Source organism: Triticum dicoccoides, chromosome 7A (genome assembly GCF_002162155.2).
Source record: "Triticum dicoccoides isolate Atlit2015 ecotype Zavitan chromosome 7A, WEW_v2.0, whole genome shotgun sequence".
Classification (NCBI taxonomy): Eukaryota; Viridiplantae; Streptophyta; class Magnoliopsida; order Poales; family Poaceae; genus Triticum; species Triticum dicoccoides.
This window is the reverse complement of record NC_041392.1, coordinates 358,643,016-358,658,335: the sequence shown is the minus strand read 5'-3', so window position 1 is coordinate 358,658,335 and position 15,320 is coordinate 358,643,016. Positions and strand designations below refer to the sequence as shown.

Genomic DNA, 15,320 nt, shown 5'->3' with positions numbered 1-15,320 from the left:
GCTCCTATATAAGTAGATCCATCTAGTAGCTTTTCCTTGGGATTTGTTTAGTTAAAAGTTAGCCATTGCAACTTCGTGTACTTCGTTTGTGTCCAACGACCAGACCAAGACCGCTTCCGGATCCCCACCATTATCAATACTTCATATTTATTTGCAATATTCAGATTGCTTTATCATATTCTTGCTCGTTCTTCGATTGCTTGCAGGAATAGACCTTCGTGGTCAGGCTGACCGTGCTTCCAGCATCGTCAGTAACCTCAGGAGATTGGTTTAGCGATTGCTAAGGCGCAACGTCGTGCACGTTTGTAGTCGGATCGTCAAAGTCGTCTCCACCAAATCGGTAGTATCATCTCATCGAAAGATCGGGACACCGTCCCTGCTTATTATACTCGTGACATGATTAAGAAGTTGCAACACTTAAAACAAGGTAGTGAAACTGTAACAAAATATTATGATGATTTACAAACTACCTTGTTGCATTCCTCTTTAGAAGAAAGTGAAGATGATTTTATGGATAGATTTTGGGGAGGATTAAACCGTGATATTCAAGAGATACTAATTCATGAAGAGTGTTATCCTATGGACCATTTGTTTCATCTTGCTTGCAAAGCTGAACAGGAAATAAAACGACGTGTTGGCCACGAGGAGAACAAGCGCACGGTGCACATTCCAAGAGTTGATATGATTGTTCCTTCAACTACTAGGCATACTATGACAACCACATCCGTTGTTGTCAGGACTACATCACCTCCACCATGTGACACATCGCCCCCGAGAGTGGCTACATCATCTGAGTTGATCATAAGAGGTAAAGACAAAGGTACTGATCTTCCATCTCAACATGAGAATGATGAATGCCTTGTCAATTTGAATGCACCATCTGATGAGCTACCCACTACTTTGATCACACCACCTATTTTAGAGGACTACGTTGATAATTTGACTTTGCCATGTGATCAAACAACTGAAATACCAACAATTTTGAGTGCACCCATTGAATTAACTATTGATGCAAAAGAACCAATGTTTAATCATTTTGATATGACCTCTAATCTTGGTGATGATTCTGTGTTGAATGACTTATTGCATGTTTGCTTATTTAAGCATGTTGTAGCATGTAAATTTGATGCAAGTAAGGTTTATTCACCAATGTTGGGATGGTTTAATGATGAACATTGTCAATCTTTTGAAATGAATAAGAGCTTCACTTATATGTGCAAACTGAGTTGCAATATTTTCATGCCTTCTACTTCTTGTGCTAATTTTTTGGCTTTGGATTTTATGAACTATGCAAGTTACTCATCTATTCATGTGTCATATATGCAAAAATCAAGGGAAGTAAAAATGGATGACATATACATATACAACATGTACACCTTGTCTCTTTTGTTAGCCACATTTCAGATTAAGCAACGCCGAGGACGGCTTTATTTTCAAGAAGGGGAGGATGATGAGGACATGACTACCTTGGATATGACCAAAAATATTGCATATATGCATATTTGTCAGGTGATTTCTAGTGCAAACTATTCAATAATCTATTTATGTTATCCAGAACAAAAATACTTCACACACTTTTGTGTTTTGTCTAATTGCAGGTGTATGGGACATTTGTACAATCCACATATGAAGATAAGGAAGAAAGAGATGTTTATTTGCTGTCCAAAAAGTTCTCTCACGTCACTTTTGGCCCAAGAGAAGATAGAGTCCAAGTCTCTCACGTTCTGGATTCAGATTCGGACTGCACAGACACACCTGACTCAAAACGCACATAAGTTTTTCGTACGGACTCCGAATTGGGTGATTCTTTTTTTGTTGGAAACTAGATTTCGTGCACTTTCCAACCCAATTGGAATCACCTTCAAATTCGTCCGGAGCGTTGAGTTGTGGACGAAACAATCTGATGCTGCAGCAGAATCCGAGTCAAACTACAAGTCTAAAGGTGTTACATCACCTCCACTTGGGCCCATTGGTATCGCCTCTATCAAGTGGTATCAGTTTTCAGGTTGCTCGGTGAGAATTTCCAGTTTTTCCTAGATTAGATTTATTTTCTTACCTATTGTCCAAGAAAAAGCCACAAAACAAAAGTTAGATCTATTCATCCTTTCTCCTAGCCAGACTGAGCCTTTGCAATTTTCTTTTCATTGTTTGCATTATTGAATTATCGGTTGCATCGCCGTGTCGAGTTGCTGGTCTTAGTGTCTAGTTCCTTTAGAGTTTCGAGTTCTGTTCACATTAGTCACGCAGCCGCTGCATCATTATCCCATCCGCTGTCCACCATCCCATCCACCAATTTCCACCATGTGCTACGCACTATTTATTGTCATAATCATAGTTGAGGTCACTCACATCTTCGCCTGATCGAATCTGCATCTTATCTAGTTTGTCTTGGAAAGAGGGAGAAAAAGAAGATAAAGAAAAAAAAAAGAAAAAAGGAAAGAAAAAAAAAGAAAAAGAGGGAGAAGAAAAAGAAAAAGAAAAAAAAGGCGTGAGAAAAAAAAAAGAGAAGAAAAAAAATTGGATCTATCTAGAATCAATCTCGTACCTGAATTCGGATTGGAATCTGTTTTGCGCACTGTTCAGTAAAACAGGTGTATCTTCCTCATATGAAGTCAGTTTTGGCTCCGTGAGTACTCAAATTGAAGATAGCGACGAGCCGCATCTAAATAGTTGCAGAAGCTAGTTCAATATTCGACACCTCAAAATCGGCTTCTAAATAGGTCTTTTTGCCCTCCGAAGTTCGTGAACACAACTTGTTCCAATTTTTCAGGCCAGTTTTAGAATTCTTTGACTCCTCATATCAACTCGGAATTGAGTGATTCTTTTTGCATTGGAAAGCTTGAGTTAGTAGCATTCTTTGAAAGAATTTATCAGAAAATTGTCTCAAACTTTTCAAGAGGAAAGTTGGAGAGAGAGTTGTTGTATATCCTGCTTGGCAGTTGTTTTTCATCATTATCTTCACTGCCGTTGTGATCTTCACTTATATCTTGCTGTCAAGAGCTACTTAGTATCCTTCATTGATGCTAGTTGTGCTACGCCGTGACCTCATTAGTGTTCTAGGCTCGCGTCTCTAGTCCGGTCTAGCCTAGGACCAGCACAGTACCGTCGTTGAGCGTTTATTCAACATTGCATCTTTGAATTGATTATTGCTAATCTTTTGCTACCATATATAGCCAACCCAGCTTCACATATTTCTACACCGTGTATACGTACGCTTCCCTGGCAATCGCTTTACTCAATATTCGAAGTTACTTGACACCGCTGGTTGCCGATCACCGCCTGCTGCATGGTAAGAACTTGTAAGACATTGATATTTGCTTTACTGTGAGCGTTTTACCACCACATCCTAGTAGTTATAGGAACATTATTTTTGGATTTTGTTTCTTGTTCTACTAATCATGACAGGATCCAGAGTCAATTCATGGGCTTTGTCGATCGCGGGAGACGTGCCACCACCTTTGCAAATACCACAACCGTCACGAGAGGTGCACAAACATCCAAATGCACGTGATCAGGTTAATGTATCTATACCACCATTTAATGGCCGTTTTAAACCTGCTTTATATATTGAATGGGAGTTCGACATAAAAAATATATTTGCTTCCCATAATTTCAATGAACATAAAAAGGTTAAGGTTGCGGTTGGTTCTTTCACTGGTTATGCTTTGGTTTGGTGGAGTGAATATTGTCGGTTACACCCTGATTATATACCTACTACTTGGGACGATTTGAAACTTGCCATGCGACATACTTTCGTCCCTGCTTATTATACTCGTGACATGATTAAGAAGTTGCAACACTTAAAACAAGGTAGTGAAACTGTAACAAAATATTATGATGATTTACAAACTACCTTGTTGCATTCCTCTTTAGAAGAAAGTGAAGATGATTTTATGGATAGATTTTGGGGAGGATTAAACCGTGATATTCAAGAGATACTAATTCATGAAGAGTGTTATCCTATGGACCATTTGTTTCATCTTGCTTGCAAAGCTGAACAGGAAATAAAACGACGTGTTGGCCACGAGGAGAACAAGCGCACGGTGCACATTCCAAGAGTTGATATGATTGTTCCTTCAACTACTAGGCATACTATGACAACCACATCCGTTGTTGTCAGGACTACATCACCTCCACCATGTGACACATCGCCCCCGAGAGTGGCTACATCATCTGAGTTGATCATAAGAGGTAAAGACAAAGGTACTGATCTTCCATCTCAACATGAGAATGATGAATGCCTTGTCAATTTGAATGCACCATCTGATGAGCTACCCACTACTTTGATCACACCACCTATTTTAGAGGACTACGTTGATAATTTGACTTTGCCATGTGATCAAACAACTGAAATACCAACAATTTTGAGTGCACCCATTGAATTAACTATTGATGCAAAAGAACCAATGTTTAATCATTTTGATATGACCTCTAATCTTGGTGATGATTCTGTGTTGAATGACTTATTGCATGTTTGCTTATTTAAGCATGTTGTAGCATGTAAATTTGATGCAAGTAAGGTTTATTCACCAATGTTGGGATGGTTTAATGATGAACATTGTCAATCTTTTGAAATGAATAAGAGCTTCACTTATATGTGCAAACTGAGTTGCAATATTTTCATGCCTTCTACTTCTTGTGCTAATTTTTTGGCTTTAGATTTTATGAACTATGCAAGTTACTCATCTATTCATGTGTCATATATGCAAAAATCAAGGGAAGTAAAAATGGATGACATATACATATACAACATGTACACCTTGTCTCTTTTGTTAGCCACATTTCAGATTAAGCAGCCGAGGACGGCTTTATTTTCAAGAAGGGGAGGATGATGAGGACATGACTACCTTGGATATGACCAAAAATATTGCATATATGCATATTTGTCAGGTGATTTCTAGTGCAAACTATTCAATAATCTATTTATGTTATCCAGAACAAAAATACTTCACAGACTTTTGTGTTTTGTCTAATTGCAGGTGTATGGGACATTTGTACAATCCACATATGAAGATAAGGAAGAAAGAGATGTTTATTTGCTGTCCAAAAAGTTCTCTCACGTCACTTTTGGCCCAAGAGAAGATAGAGTCCAAGTCTCTCACGTTCTGGATTCAGATTCGGACTGCACAGACATACCTGACTCAAAACGCACACAAGTTTTTCATACGGACTCCGAATTGGGTGATTCTTTTTTTGTTGGAAACTAGATTTCGTGCACTTTCCAACCCAATTGGAATCACCTTCAAATTCATCCGGAGCGTTGAGTTGTGGACGAAACAATCTGATGCTGCAGCAGAATCCGAGTCAAACTACAAGTCCAAAGGTGTTACATCACCTCCACTTGGGCCCATTGGCCTTGTACGACCTAGATTTAGTTTTAGGCTGCCTTGGGACGTCCTCCCACCTCCTTGGCCGCCACCCCTTGGTCCTATATAAGTAGATCCATCTAGTAGCTTTTCCTTGGGATTTGTTTAGTTAAAAGTTAGCCATTGCAACTTCGTGTGCTTCGTTTGTGTCCAACGACCAGACCAAGACCACTTTTCGGATCCCCACCATTATCAATACTTCATACATATTCGCGATATTCAGATTGCTTTTATCATATTCTTGCTTGTTCTTCGATTGCTTGCAAGAATAGACCTTCGTGGTCAGGTTGATCGTGCTCCGGCGTGGTCAATAACCTCTCGGAGTTGGTTTAGCGATTGCTAAGGCACAACGTCGTTGCACGTTTGTAGTCGGATCGTCAAAGTCGTCTCCACCAAATCGATAGTTATCATCTCATCGAAAGATCGGGACACCCCGCCTCTATCAACATCCGAGCATTTGATCCCAATCACTAAGTGGCAGGTCACAATGAAGCACTCCAAGGTAAGGTGCGGGTGCATACCCCGTAAGAAATAAAGTATTGCCAATGTTGCAGTTTACCATGCAATCTCCCACGGACGATCTGAATAATCGTACCCATGGAAGGAAGTTTTTCCAGCAGGACAAAACTGTAACCAACCCTCCAGTAGTGGATGTAACCATGGAATCTTCCATTGCATTAATTCAGGATCCCATCGATTATGATCACTAGTGAGGCAGTAGCTCTGGGGTATCGCATAATTCCACGGGATCATTCCTTCGGAACAGAATTCCATAATCTGAAGCATATAACTTTCCTGCCCATCATCAGGTCCTGAAGGAAAATTTACCATCATTCCAGACCGTGGGGAAGGTAGATTTGGACATACAATTGGACTACAAACCACCCAATATTTGAGGCCACGCAATTAGCCACGCTGGGGACCTTTACAGTGCAGATACTGTACCAACACAGAGTTTGCTGCAGCATTGAGTGACATAGAAGACCATGTGAACTGAGCAGACCATGATTTGAATGCTATGGCTCTTATTCTGCTGCTTGGAGGTTCTGGTGCTTTCTTGTGACTAAAGGTGCGGGTAGCAGGCCTTATCTCCATTATTTGTGAGCTATCAGAATCTGACTCTGTGCATAGCTAGCTATTTGACGGTTCAGCAGATCAGGTGTCTTAACATTATCAGAAGAAGGTGACATGTAAACTTTTTTGTTCCCTAAAGATGGTCCATTGGTGGTTCGAGCTTTAAGTTGGTCACAAGCAGGCTGTCTTGTTCCTGTCTTGTTCTAAAGGAAGATGTTCCGGTTTTTCTCACAAGCATGGTCATCTGGTTGTGATGGAGAAATCATAACAGGGGTGACTTCAGGTCCCTCTGTAGCAGATCCACCATGGTTTGCAGCTGCTTGTGAGACCCGGAATGAGGCAATATAACCATTCAAGGGTCTAGATCTTCCATCAGTTTCTTGAGACAAGTTCCTCTCATTTGTGGAGGCAGTACTAGTATCTCTGCTTACTTGGTGTGCCAATTGAGACATTAGGAAGTAAACAGAATTCCAAGAATAGCAGATGCCAAACCACCAGAATTCCATGTCATATGCAAGCAACCCTTCGCAGTAATTTCCTGCCCTAGAATGCATAACAAGAGTTCAAGTTGGAAAGTGCCCATCCTGAAAAACCAAGCAATCTCCGACTGGAGCAGCCCACGGTCATATAGCAAAGTACAGTTGTCTGTTACCACCATTCCGAAGCTTGAATAGGCACTACATTTGTTGCAATAGCCATGAAAAACAGTCAGTTGCAGGGTTGTTGAAGAATGGAAGTCCCACGACTCCAAACACTCTAACTGGATTACCCAGGCAATTGCCAGTTGGAATTGTTCAGAAACAATTATGAGAACATCTTCAGATGAACCAGCGCAGAATAGAAAGATTGTACGGGAAGTTGCAGCCCATGGCAGTATGGTCACTGCGCTTCCTATCCAATGGAGCGGCAATAGGCAAACTCTGCTGGCAGAATTGCAATTTCAGTGACGACACATTCAGAGAAAAATGGGTTCGTCACACAGGTTTGTCATCCCATTGCAGTAAAGGGCGGATCAATGAATGCAGCAGTAGTTTAGGGCAATTCACAGGTTAAAAACTGGCGAGCATGAAATGGAAGGAACTCACAAACTGCGATGGCATGCTGCACTGAGGAGATGTCCATTCTGAACAGATTTACCCTTCTCCTCAGAGTTGTCCTGTTGCTCGGTCATGGCCATATCAATGATATCCAATGCAGGAGAGAATGTGAGCACCAATGAGAGAGTGGCAAGGTTTTGACCAATCGTCGAAGACATACGCTGCAAGGTTGAGGTCATCTATTTCCACCACAGTGGCACATGCGCCTGTGTTGCAAGGATGCTCCAAAGTGGACACGAGCTCGAGCAAGGCCGGCGAGTCCGTCTCCGTCATGGCTGCCAACAAATCAGTGGAGCTCCTATTGAACTCAACATTGAACCGGGCGACCCACGCATCCCGCTGCAACAGATGATCTAGCCTGATATAGACTTGGGCAAAGCCTTGCTGATGTCATGGCCAGTGGCGAGGAATGACCGGTTCACGGGAGAACGATTCCACACGCACCAGATCGTTCGAGGCACGATCGCCACGAGCAGAGGCGGCTCAGGTGACTTGGATGGCGATGTTGATGGGGATCAAACCCGAGGTCGAACAACGGACAATCTAGCCCGATATAGACTTGGGCAAAGCCTTGCCAATGTCATGGCCAGGGGCGAGGAATGACCGGTTCATGGGAGGCGACGATTCCACACGCACCAGATCGTTCGAGGCATGATCACCACGAGCAGAGGCGGATCGGCGATGCAGCTCGGCGACTTGGATGGCGATGTTGATGGGGATCAAACCCGAGGTCGAACAAGTGGTGTGCGCTATGGTGCAAAACCCACTAGTTGCAGGGACAAGATCCACGAGAGCCTCCTCGACATCGCTCCTTGCAGGTGTAGCCGCAGTCGAGTTCGATGTTGACGAAGCCGACGCGAAGGAAGCGAGCAAGACGTCCAAAGCAAAGGTATGGGTTGGGTTGGTGATGACGATGTTGTGTCAAACGCTCTATGTGAGAGCGTTGTTGATGAGGCCGACGACACCTTTGCGGAGTCCCGCTTGGGGTCGAGGAAGCCGGCGAGGGCAGGGGCGAGGGCGACATACTCATCTCACTTCTGGTCGGAATCACATGGGTTTGCCACGAGGAAGGCATGTAGCGCCTTCATCCTCGGGCACTCTTCAATCATGGCTCGCATCAAAGTCATAGTGGTGGTGGAAGAAGAAATTTGGTGGGGATTTTGTGGAAAATTGGGAGGAAGGGGGGTCGAGCAGCTCTAATGGCAAATGTTAGCAACCAACTACTAATTCAACAGTGCCTATCCTAAGCCAGTGCCATGCCTTGGCCAAAGTCGCCCGATCCATCCAAGCCGAGTTGTGCGTAGCTGCCTCCCAATATTTGTAGGCCTTGTCATTCCGCTGTGGCTTCGTACTGGTCCGAGAGAGAAAGGTGGGCCGCATAGTAATAACATAATATACAAGTATGACTAACTCGTGCAGGACGGACTTTTGTTTTTCTCTTGCTGTGCTTGCCTGCACTCGTGCAGGACGGCTGTTACAAAACCTTTCTTCCATCCTTAATGAAATGACGCGCAATTCTGTTGCACGTTCCGTAAAAAAATGTATGACCAACTACTATATGAGTGGGCTATTAGGTTGACTCTAGGTGACGTGGCAACTTCAAATAGCCGGTTATTGGCTATACTATTAACCATGCTCTCTTCTGATAGTTTTCGAAGTTCCAACTATTACAAGACACTGCATTAAATTCACAATTATGAACTTACAGTTCTAATAGCAAGTCCAAACTGGCATTGTGTTTCACCAAGTATGGCACTAGGTCTATGTTCCACCCTCACGAGCTCTACAAGCTTCTGTCAAAATATCTAGTCCCTCCCTTCTGGTTATTAAGATCCACACATATTTCTAGATCAGCAACTTGGCCAATGGAATACAAGTTATATGTCATAAAAAATATACCATAAGAAACTAGTACTTGCGAATAATAATTCAATTGCAATACTTTGTTGTCGCATATAACTCCTATTTGGTTGGTTAAAATGCCGATCTAGGAACTCTAACCTCCCAAAAGTTCGGAACCGGCTCGTCTACCGTGCTGAAGGCACGGTAGGGGAGCTACAGTAGCCTGCAGTGCCTCTGTGATTTTCCACTGCGCGCTACAGGAACTTATGAACAGTGTGGTGCTACAGGGTGCCCGCTACAGTACAGATTTACTACAGTAGATTCGCTACAGTACATAGTGCTATAGGGCCCTGCAGTGCCTTCTGCGATTCCCACTGCGTGGCCACTGTAGCTCCCTGCCGTGCCTTCAGCACGGTAGACGAGCCCGTTCCCAAAAGTTCATATGACGATTGTCTAGCAAGATTATCTAGATTTTTTTCGGGAGAGATCACTGGAACTTATACACCTGCTAATGTTACCCCCAATGAAGCGTTGAACGAATTAAGCACCAGATCCGGCAAGTCCGTCAACGTCGATACCAAATTGCAAGGAAGGAACATGCCTTAGCAGCACCGCCGACAAGTACGGGATCCCTTTCAAAATCGCGGTCGTAGGGCACGGCGTCCTCCCTCTCGAGCCGCTCCTCGCACTCGTCGTCGTCGTCCCCGCTACCCGGAGGTGCGTCCGCGCCCCAGGTCGAAGAGAGGCGGTAGAAGGAGGTGGTCCAGCTCTCCACCGCCGCAGCGTTCTTCGACATGTCGAGGCGACCGAGGAACGCGATCTCGCCGACAAAAGCAGCACCAACGAGAAGCGGGAGCAGCCACCCACAGCGCCGCCGACGGCTTGCCGCCTGGGACTGCGAGTGGGAACCCTTCATGGGCGTCAGTGAGCCTCACAGCTCTTTCCGTTGGCTGGCGGCGGCTACGGTGGACAGGTCAGGGAGCAAGAGAGGTATAGAGGCGCGGGGATGAGCCGAAGGCGTAGTCGAGGTTAGAGCACCTGCACCTATACCTGGCCAAATGGGCCGGCCCGGCACGGCACGGCACGGCCTGGGGTAAACGGGCCAGGCACGCTTAGTACATGGGCCGTGCCGGGCCGGCACGCGTGCTGACCACCGTGGCCCAGGCACGGCCCCTCGGCTATATGGGCTGGCACGCTAGCCCGGTTGGCACACCGGCACGACTGGGACCATCGAGGCACGCCCACCCGATTTGCTAATTTGCTAAAAAAAAAAAGGCATTGCCCCTGCCCGCTGGCCAGGTTTGACCCCTTGACCGTGCGCAGGCGCGCAGCGCCGCAGCCGCATTGCGCCCAGGAGTGGAGGCACATCGATGCAGCCATGCAGGGCTGTAGGTAGCACTGTGCAGTAGCACTAGCACGGTAGCAGTAGGTTTAGCTACGTTTATTATTTCAACGGCTCCATCGCTGCCTCGTTGGACGCTCCCCTCGCTCCTTTTTCTATTTTTTATTTAAATGCTCGCTCGCTGTCGCTGGACTCACTGATCGATCAATTGCTAGCCGTGCCGGGCCGGGCTGGCACGCGTGCCGGGCAAGGCAGCCCAGGCACGGCCCAAGCCGGGCCATGTGTCAGGCACGGCCCACTATGTCTCGTGCCGGGCCGTCCCATGACGGGCCAGGCACGCGGACTAACATGCCGGCCCAAAAAAACCGGCCCGTTTGGCTAGGTATACCTGCACCCCAACTACGCAAATATGATCCAGCATTTTTTTCAATCGATCTGTGGTTGGATGGTTAGAGGGACTATGGTATTCGTAGTTCATGGTTCTGATACTGGTGCTCGCATTTATTTCTGAATTTATTTTAGGATTTCCGGCGATGCGTATTTAGTGGGAGGAGACGTTCCCGTCGACGACGAGGTGCCTAGGATGACGTCGTAAATTTCAAGATGATATGCCGATACGGTCTTTCGAAGGTGCTCATAGGGATGAGGTGTGTGTGTGTGCGTTTATTGGGTTAAGTGTATGCGCGTGTATATGAGCGCTTGCGTCTGTACTGCGTTCAAAAAAAGCATTTTTTGGGTATACATCTTCTTTATTCAAGCAAGTTCAACGAAATCGTTACAATGTCATGTGATTGAAGTAACCACACATAACTACCAACATCTGAAGACAAAACAAATTTGGCTAAGCTATCAGCCTCAAAGTTTCGAGACCTTGATTTGCTAGCACAAATCTTTTTTTTTTGGAGAAAACGCAAAGATCTTTGCGTTTCATTGCATTGAAGAGAAGGGATAGTACAATCCTCCTAGAAGGCTGGGGTTACAAAGATTGTGCTCTCGATCAGTGGACGTCCCAGGATGTGGGTAGGACTACCCTGAGCCCCTTTGCCCCGGCTTGTGCCCAGCCTTTGGCTTCCGCTTTAATCCTATCCACTAATGCTTCTATCGATGTTCGCGTGTTTTCGAAGACACATTCATTGCGCTGCTTCCAGATCATCCAAGGGACTAGCATGGCTATGGACTTCAATCCTTTGCGCAGCGCGTGTGGTGTCTCTCCCTTCGTTCGCTGCCACCAGTCTGTAAGTGAGGGCTCATTGTGTGGTGGCTGTGCTGGAATGCGCATCCAGTCCAGGATGGCGTGCCAGGCTTGCTGCGTGAAAGGGCGGGTCAGGAGCAGGTGTTGGATGGTCTCCGGCTCTTGATCGCATAGGAGGCATCTGAGGTGGTGCTGCAGGCCGGGACGGGCCAGCCGCTCTGCTGTCCAGCACCGGTCCTGGCTAGCTAGCCAATGGAAGAATCGGACTCTGGGTGGTGCCCAGCTCTTCCATGTCAGCTTCCATGAGGGGCATCTTGTGGATCCATGGAAGGTCACAGCGTAGCAGGACTGCGCCGTGTAGGTGCCGTTGGTCGTCCACCTCCAGCGCATTTGGTCAGGCACATGCGTGAGAGTGATGCGCTGCACGGCCTGCCAAAGCCTCAGGTATTGCCCGGTTTCATGTATCCCAAGCACTCCCTGGATGTCACGTGCCCAAGCATTGCCTGTTAGGGCCTCCGCCACCGCTCTCGCTTTGCGCCTCTGTTTGGGTATGCACTGGTAAAGCGCAGGAGCGATCTCGCGGATGGATTGCCCCTGGAGCCAGTGGTCTTCCCAGAACAAGGTCGTCAATCCATCACCGAGGATCATGGTGGTGGAGGCAAAGAACAGCGCACGCTCCTCTTGAGTGAACTGCAAGTCAAGCCCTTGCCATGCGCGATTGTCGTCCTTGCGAGTGTACCATAGCCATCGCAACCTCAGTGCCAGGCCAGCGCGCTCCAGGTCCCGTATCCCCAAGCCGCCATATTCCAGTGGGCGGCAAACATGGCGCCAATTGACATGGCAGTGCCCACCGTTGGTAGTTGCACGTCCGGCCCATAGGAAGCCCCGTTGTATCTTCTCCAGCTGCCTCAGGGTCTTCTTGGGGGGCGAATGCGAGCAGTTGGTGAACCGGGATGGCCTCGAGCACCGCTTTGACCAATGCGAGCCGTCCAGCCTTGTTCATGAGCCATGCTTTCCAAGCTGGAAGCCTGGCTGCCACTGAATCTACGAGGGGCTGTAGTTGGGCGGTAGTGGGGCGGCGCAACATGAGCGGGATGCCGAGGTAAGTGATGGGTAGGTCGACCGTCCTGCATCCGACATGGGTGATCGTCGCGGTCGCGTCGGGGTCGCCATGGAGGATGGTGGCCCAGCTCTTGGCGTAGTTCACCCGGAGGCCGCTAGCTTCACCGAAGAGTGTAAGTATGCCCTTGACGGCCTCCATGTCTCCAGGTGTGGCGTGGCAGAAGAGCATCACATCGTCGGCATATAAGGAGATGGCCAGAATGGCTCGTCGGGGGTGCAGCTGTTGCAGGATGCCGGACTCGTGTGCGCGGCGGATGAGGCGTCCGAGGGTGTCCACAGCGAGCACAAAGAGTTGTGGCGACACGGGGTCGCCCTGTCGCAGTCCGCATCGGTGCCAAATCAGCGGCCCTGGCTCGCCGTTCAGCGTGATCCTAGTGCTCAAGGTCGAGAGCGGTATCGCAAGCCACTCCCGGAACCGAGGCCCGAACCCATACTGGTCTAGCACCTCGAAGAGGAAGGGCCAAGATAGGGAGTCGAAGGCTTGCGTGAGGTCAAGTTTGAGCATGGCTCTTGGGACCCCAAGTTGGTGCAACAGCTTCATGGATTGTCTGACCAGGACAAAATTGGCGTGGAGGCTCCGACATGGGATGAATGCATTCTGGTTGCAACTGACCAGGTCGCCCAACCTTGGCACGAGGCGTAGCGAGAGTACTTTCGCGAAGATTTTGGCCACGAGGTGTATCAGGCATATCGCCCGATAGTCGCGTAGCTGACAGGCATCGGCGCACTTCGGGAGCAGGGTCAACATGGCCTGGTTAAGTTTGCTGAAGACGCGACCGCGTAGCAGAAAGAGTTGCTGGAAGATGTACAGGAAGTCCTGTTTGACCGTGCTCCAACATGCCCGCAAGAACTCGGCTGTAAATCCGTCGGGCCCGGGCGCCTTGCGTGCCGGGAGGCTTTTGACGGCGTCCCATATCTCCTCATGGCTGAATGGTGCGTCGAGGCAAGTCAGGTCGCAGGGCTCTATGAGCCGTGATAGATCTAGCGAGTGGCCGCAGTTGAGGGCCGAGCCCAGCAGCTCATCAAAATGAGAGAAAGCCGCCTACGCCATCCCCTCCTGATCCGCGATCACGTGTCCATCCACGGTGAGGCTATGATGTGGTTCTTCTGCCGGCGGAAAGAGCACTGTCGATGGAAGAATGTCGTGTTGGCGTCTCCATCCTTGAGTGTGGCGATACGTGCCCGCTGCCTCGCAATCGTGTGCTCCAACGACGCTAGCCCAAGGTATGATATTTTGAGCACGAATCTTCTGGATAATAGTTGCATGTCTTACACCCTATTTTGCCTGAATATCTTTTATTAATGTAGCACAATCAGAAGAAATCAAGACCCGGAAGATGTCTAGATCCTTGGCCAAAGTCAAAACTTCACGGCAAGCAAGGGCTTCCAACATTGGCATGTCAGTAATACCCATAGAAGTGACCCCCGATAAACCAATATGATTACCAAGGTGATCCCGACAAATTGCAATCGCAACACCTCTCACCCCATGTCTTCGAAGCGCGTCATCTACATTTTTTTTCATAAATCCTTGCGGTGGTCTAATCCATGGTTGCCAAATTGTAACACGAGTAAACTGTGCCATTGTTCATTGTTGACATTGACGGTGTCCTTGACTAAGGGGTGCTAACCTGTACGGCCTACTGTCCATGGGTCGGGCTTATGGCCCACCAATCACTAAAAGGAAGGACTACTAAAGTTGTGAACCTCGGCATGATCAAGATGGAAACCTCTGAAGACTTAGCATGTACTTCAAGGATTGTCGTGCAGTCGGCGCATCGACAACCTACCATTTGTGTAACCTAGGTACCCCTGATGCATATATAAGCAGAGGATTTAGTCTTTAGAGGCACGATCACCAGCCTTGGATTTAGAACATAGTCATATGATCTGGAGGTAGATCATCTTGTACTTTGTACTCCATCACATCAATATAATCGGAGTAGGACGTAGGGTTTTACCTCTTCGAGGGGGCTCAAACCTGGGTAAACATCGTCTCCCTTCGTCCCTTGTTACCATTGTTCCAAGACCTACAGCTCAGGACCCCCTACCCAAGATCCATCGATTTTAGCACCGATATTGGTGGCCCATACAGGTCTCACTGTGTGGTCGAAAGGGATCAATGGATCATCTTTAGATCAACAGTGACATCGGCTGTGGCGACATCTTCGTCCACGTCCAGCTTTTCGCGTACGACAACATTGTCCTTCAGTTGATTCGGCCGGACACCTCAGTCGCGTTGAAGGCTTCACCCCATATCAGATCATCGGATTTGGAAGTTTGGA

General features: G+C 47.3%; 1 protein-coding gene across 1 annotated transcript in view; it reads right to left on the bottom strand.

Moving 5' to 3' along the window:
- The window catches only part of LOC119328007 (putative fucosyltransferase-like protein), a 31,387-nt gene extending 20,987 nt beyond the window's left edge, over window positions 1–10,400 (bottom strand). The window contains exon 1 of the mRNA XM_037601057.1: window positions 9,981–10,400. Within this exon, the coding sequence (XP_037456954.1) occupies window positions 9,981–10,295 (315 nt within the window). The 5' untranslated portion in view covers window positions 10,296–10,400. The remainder of the gene's footprint in view (window positions 1–9,980) is intronic.
- Window positions 10,401–15,320: the final 4,920 nt, after the last annotated feature.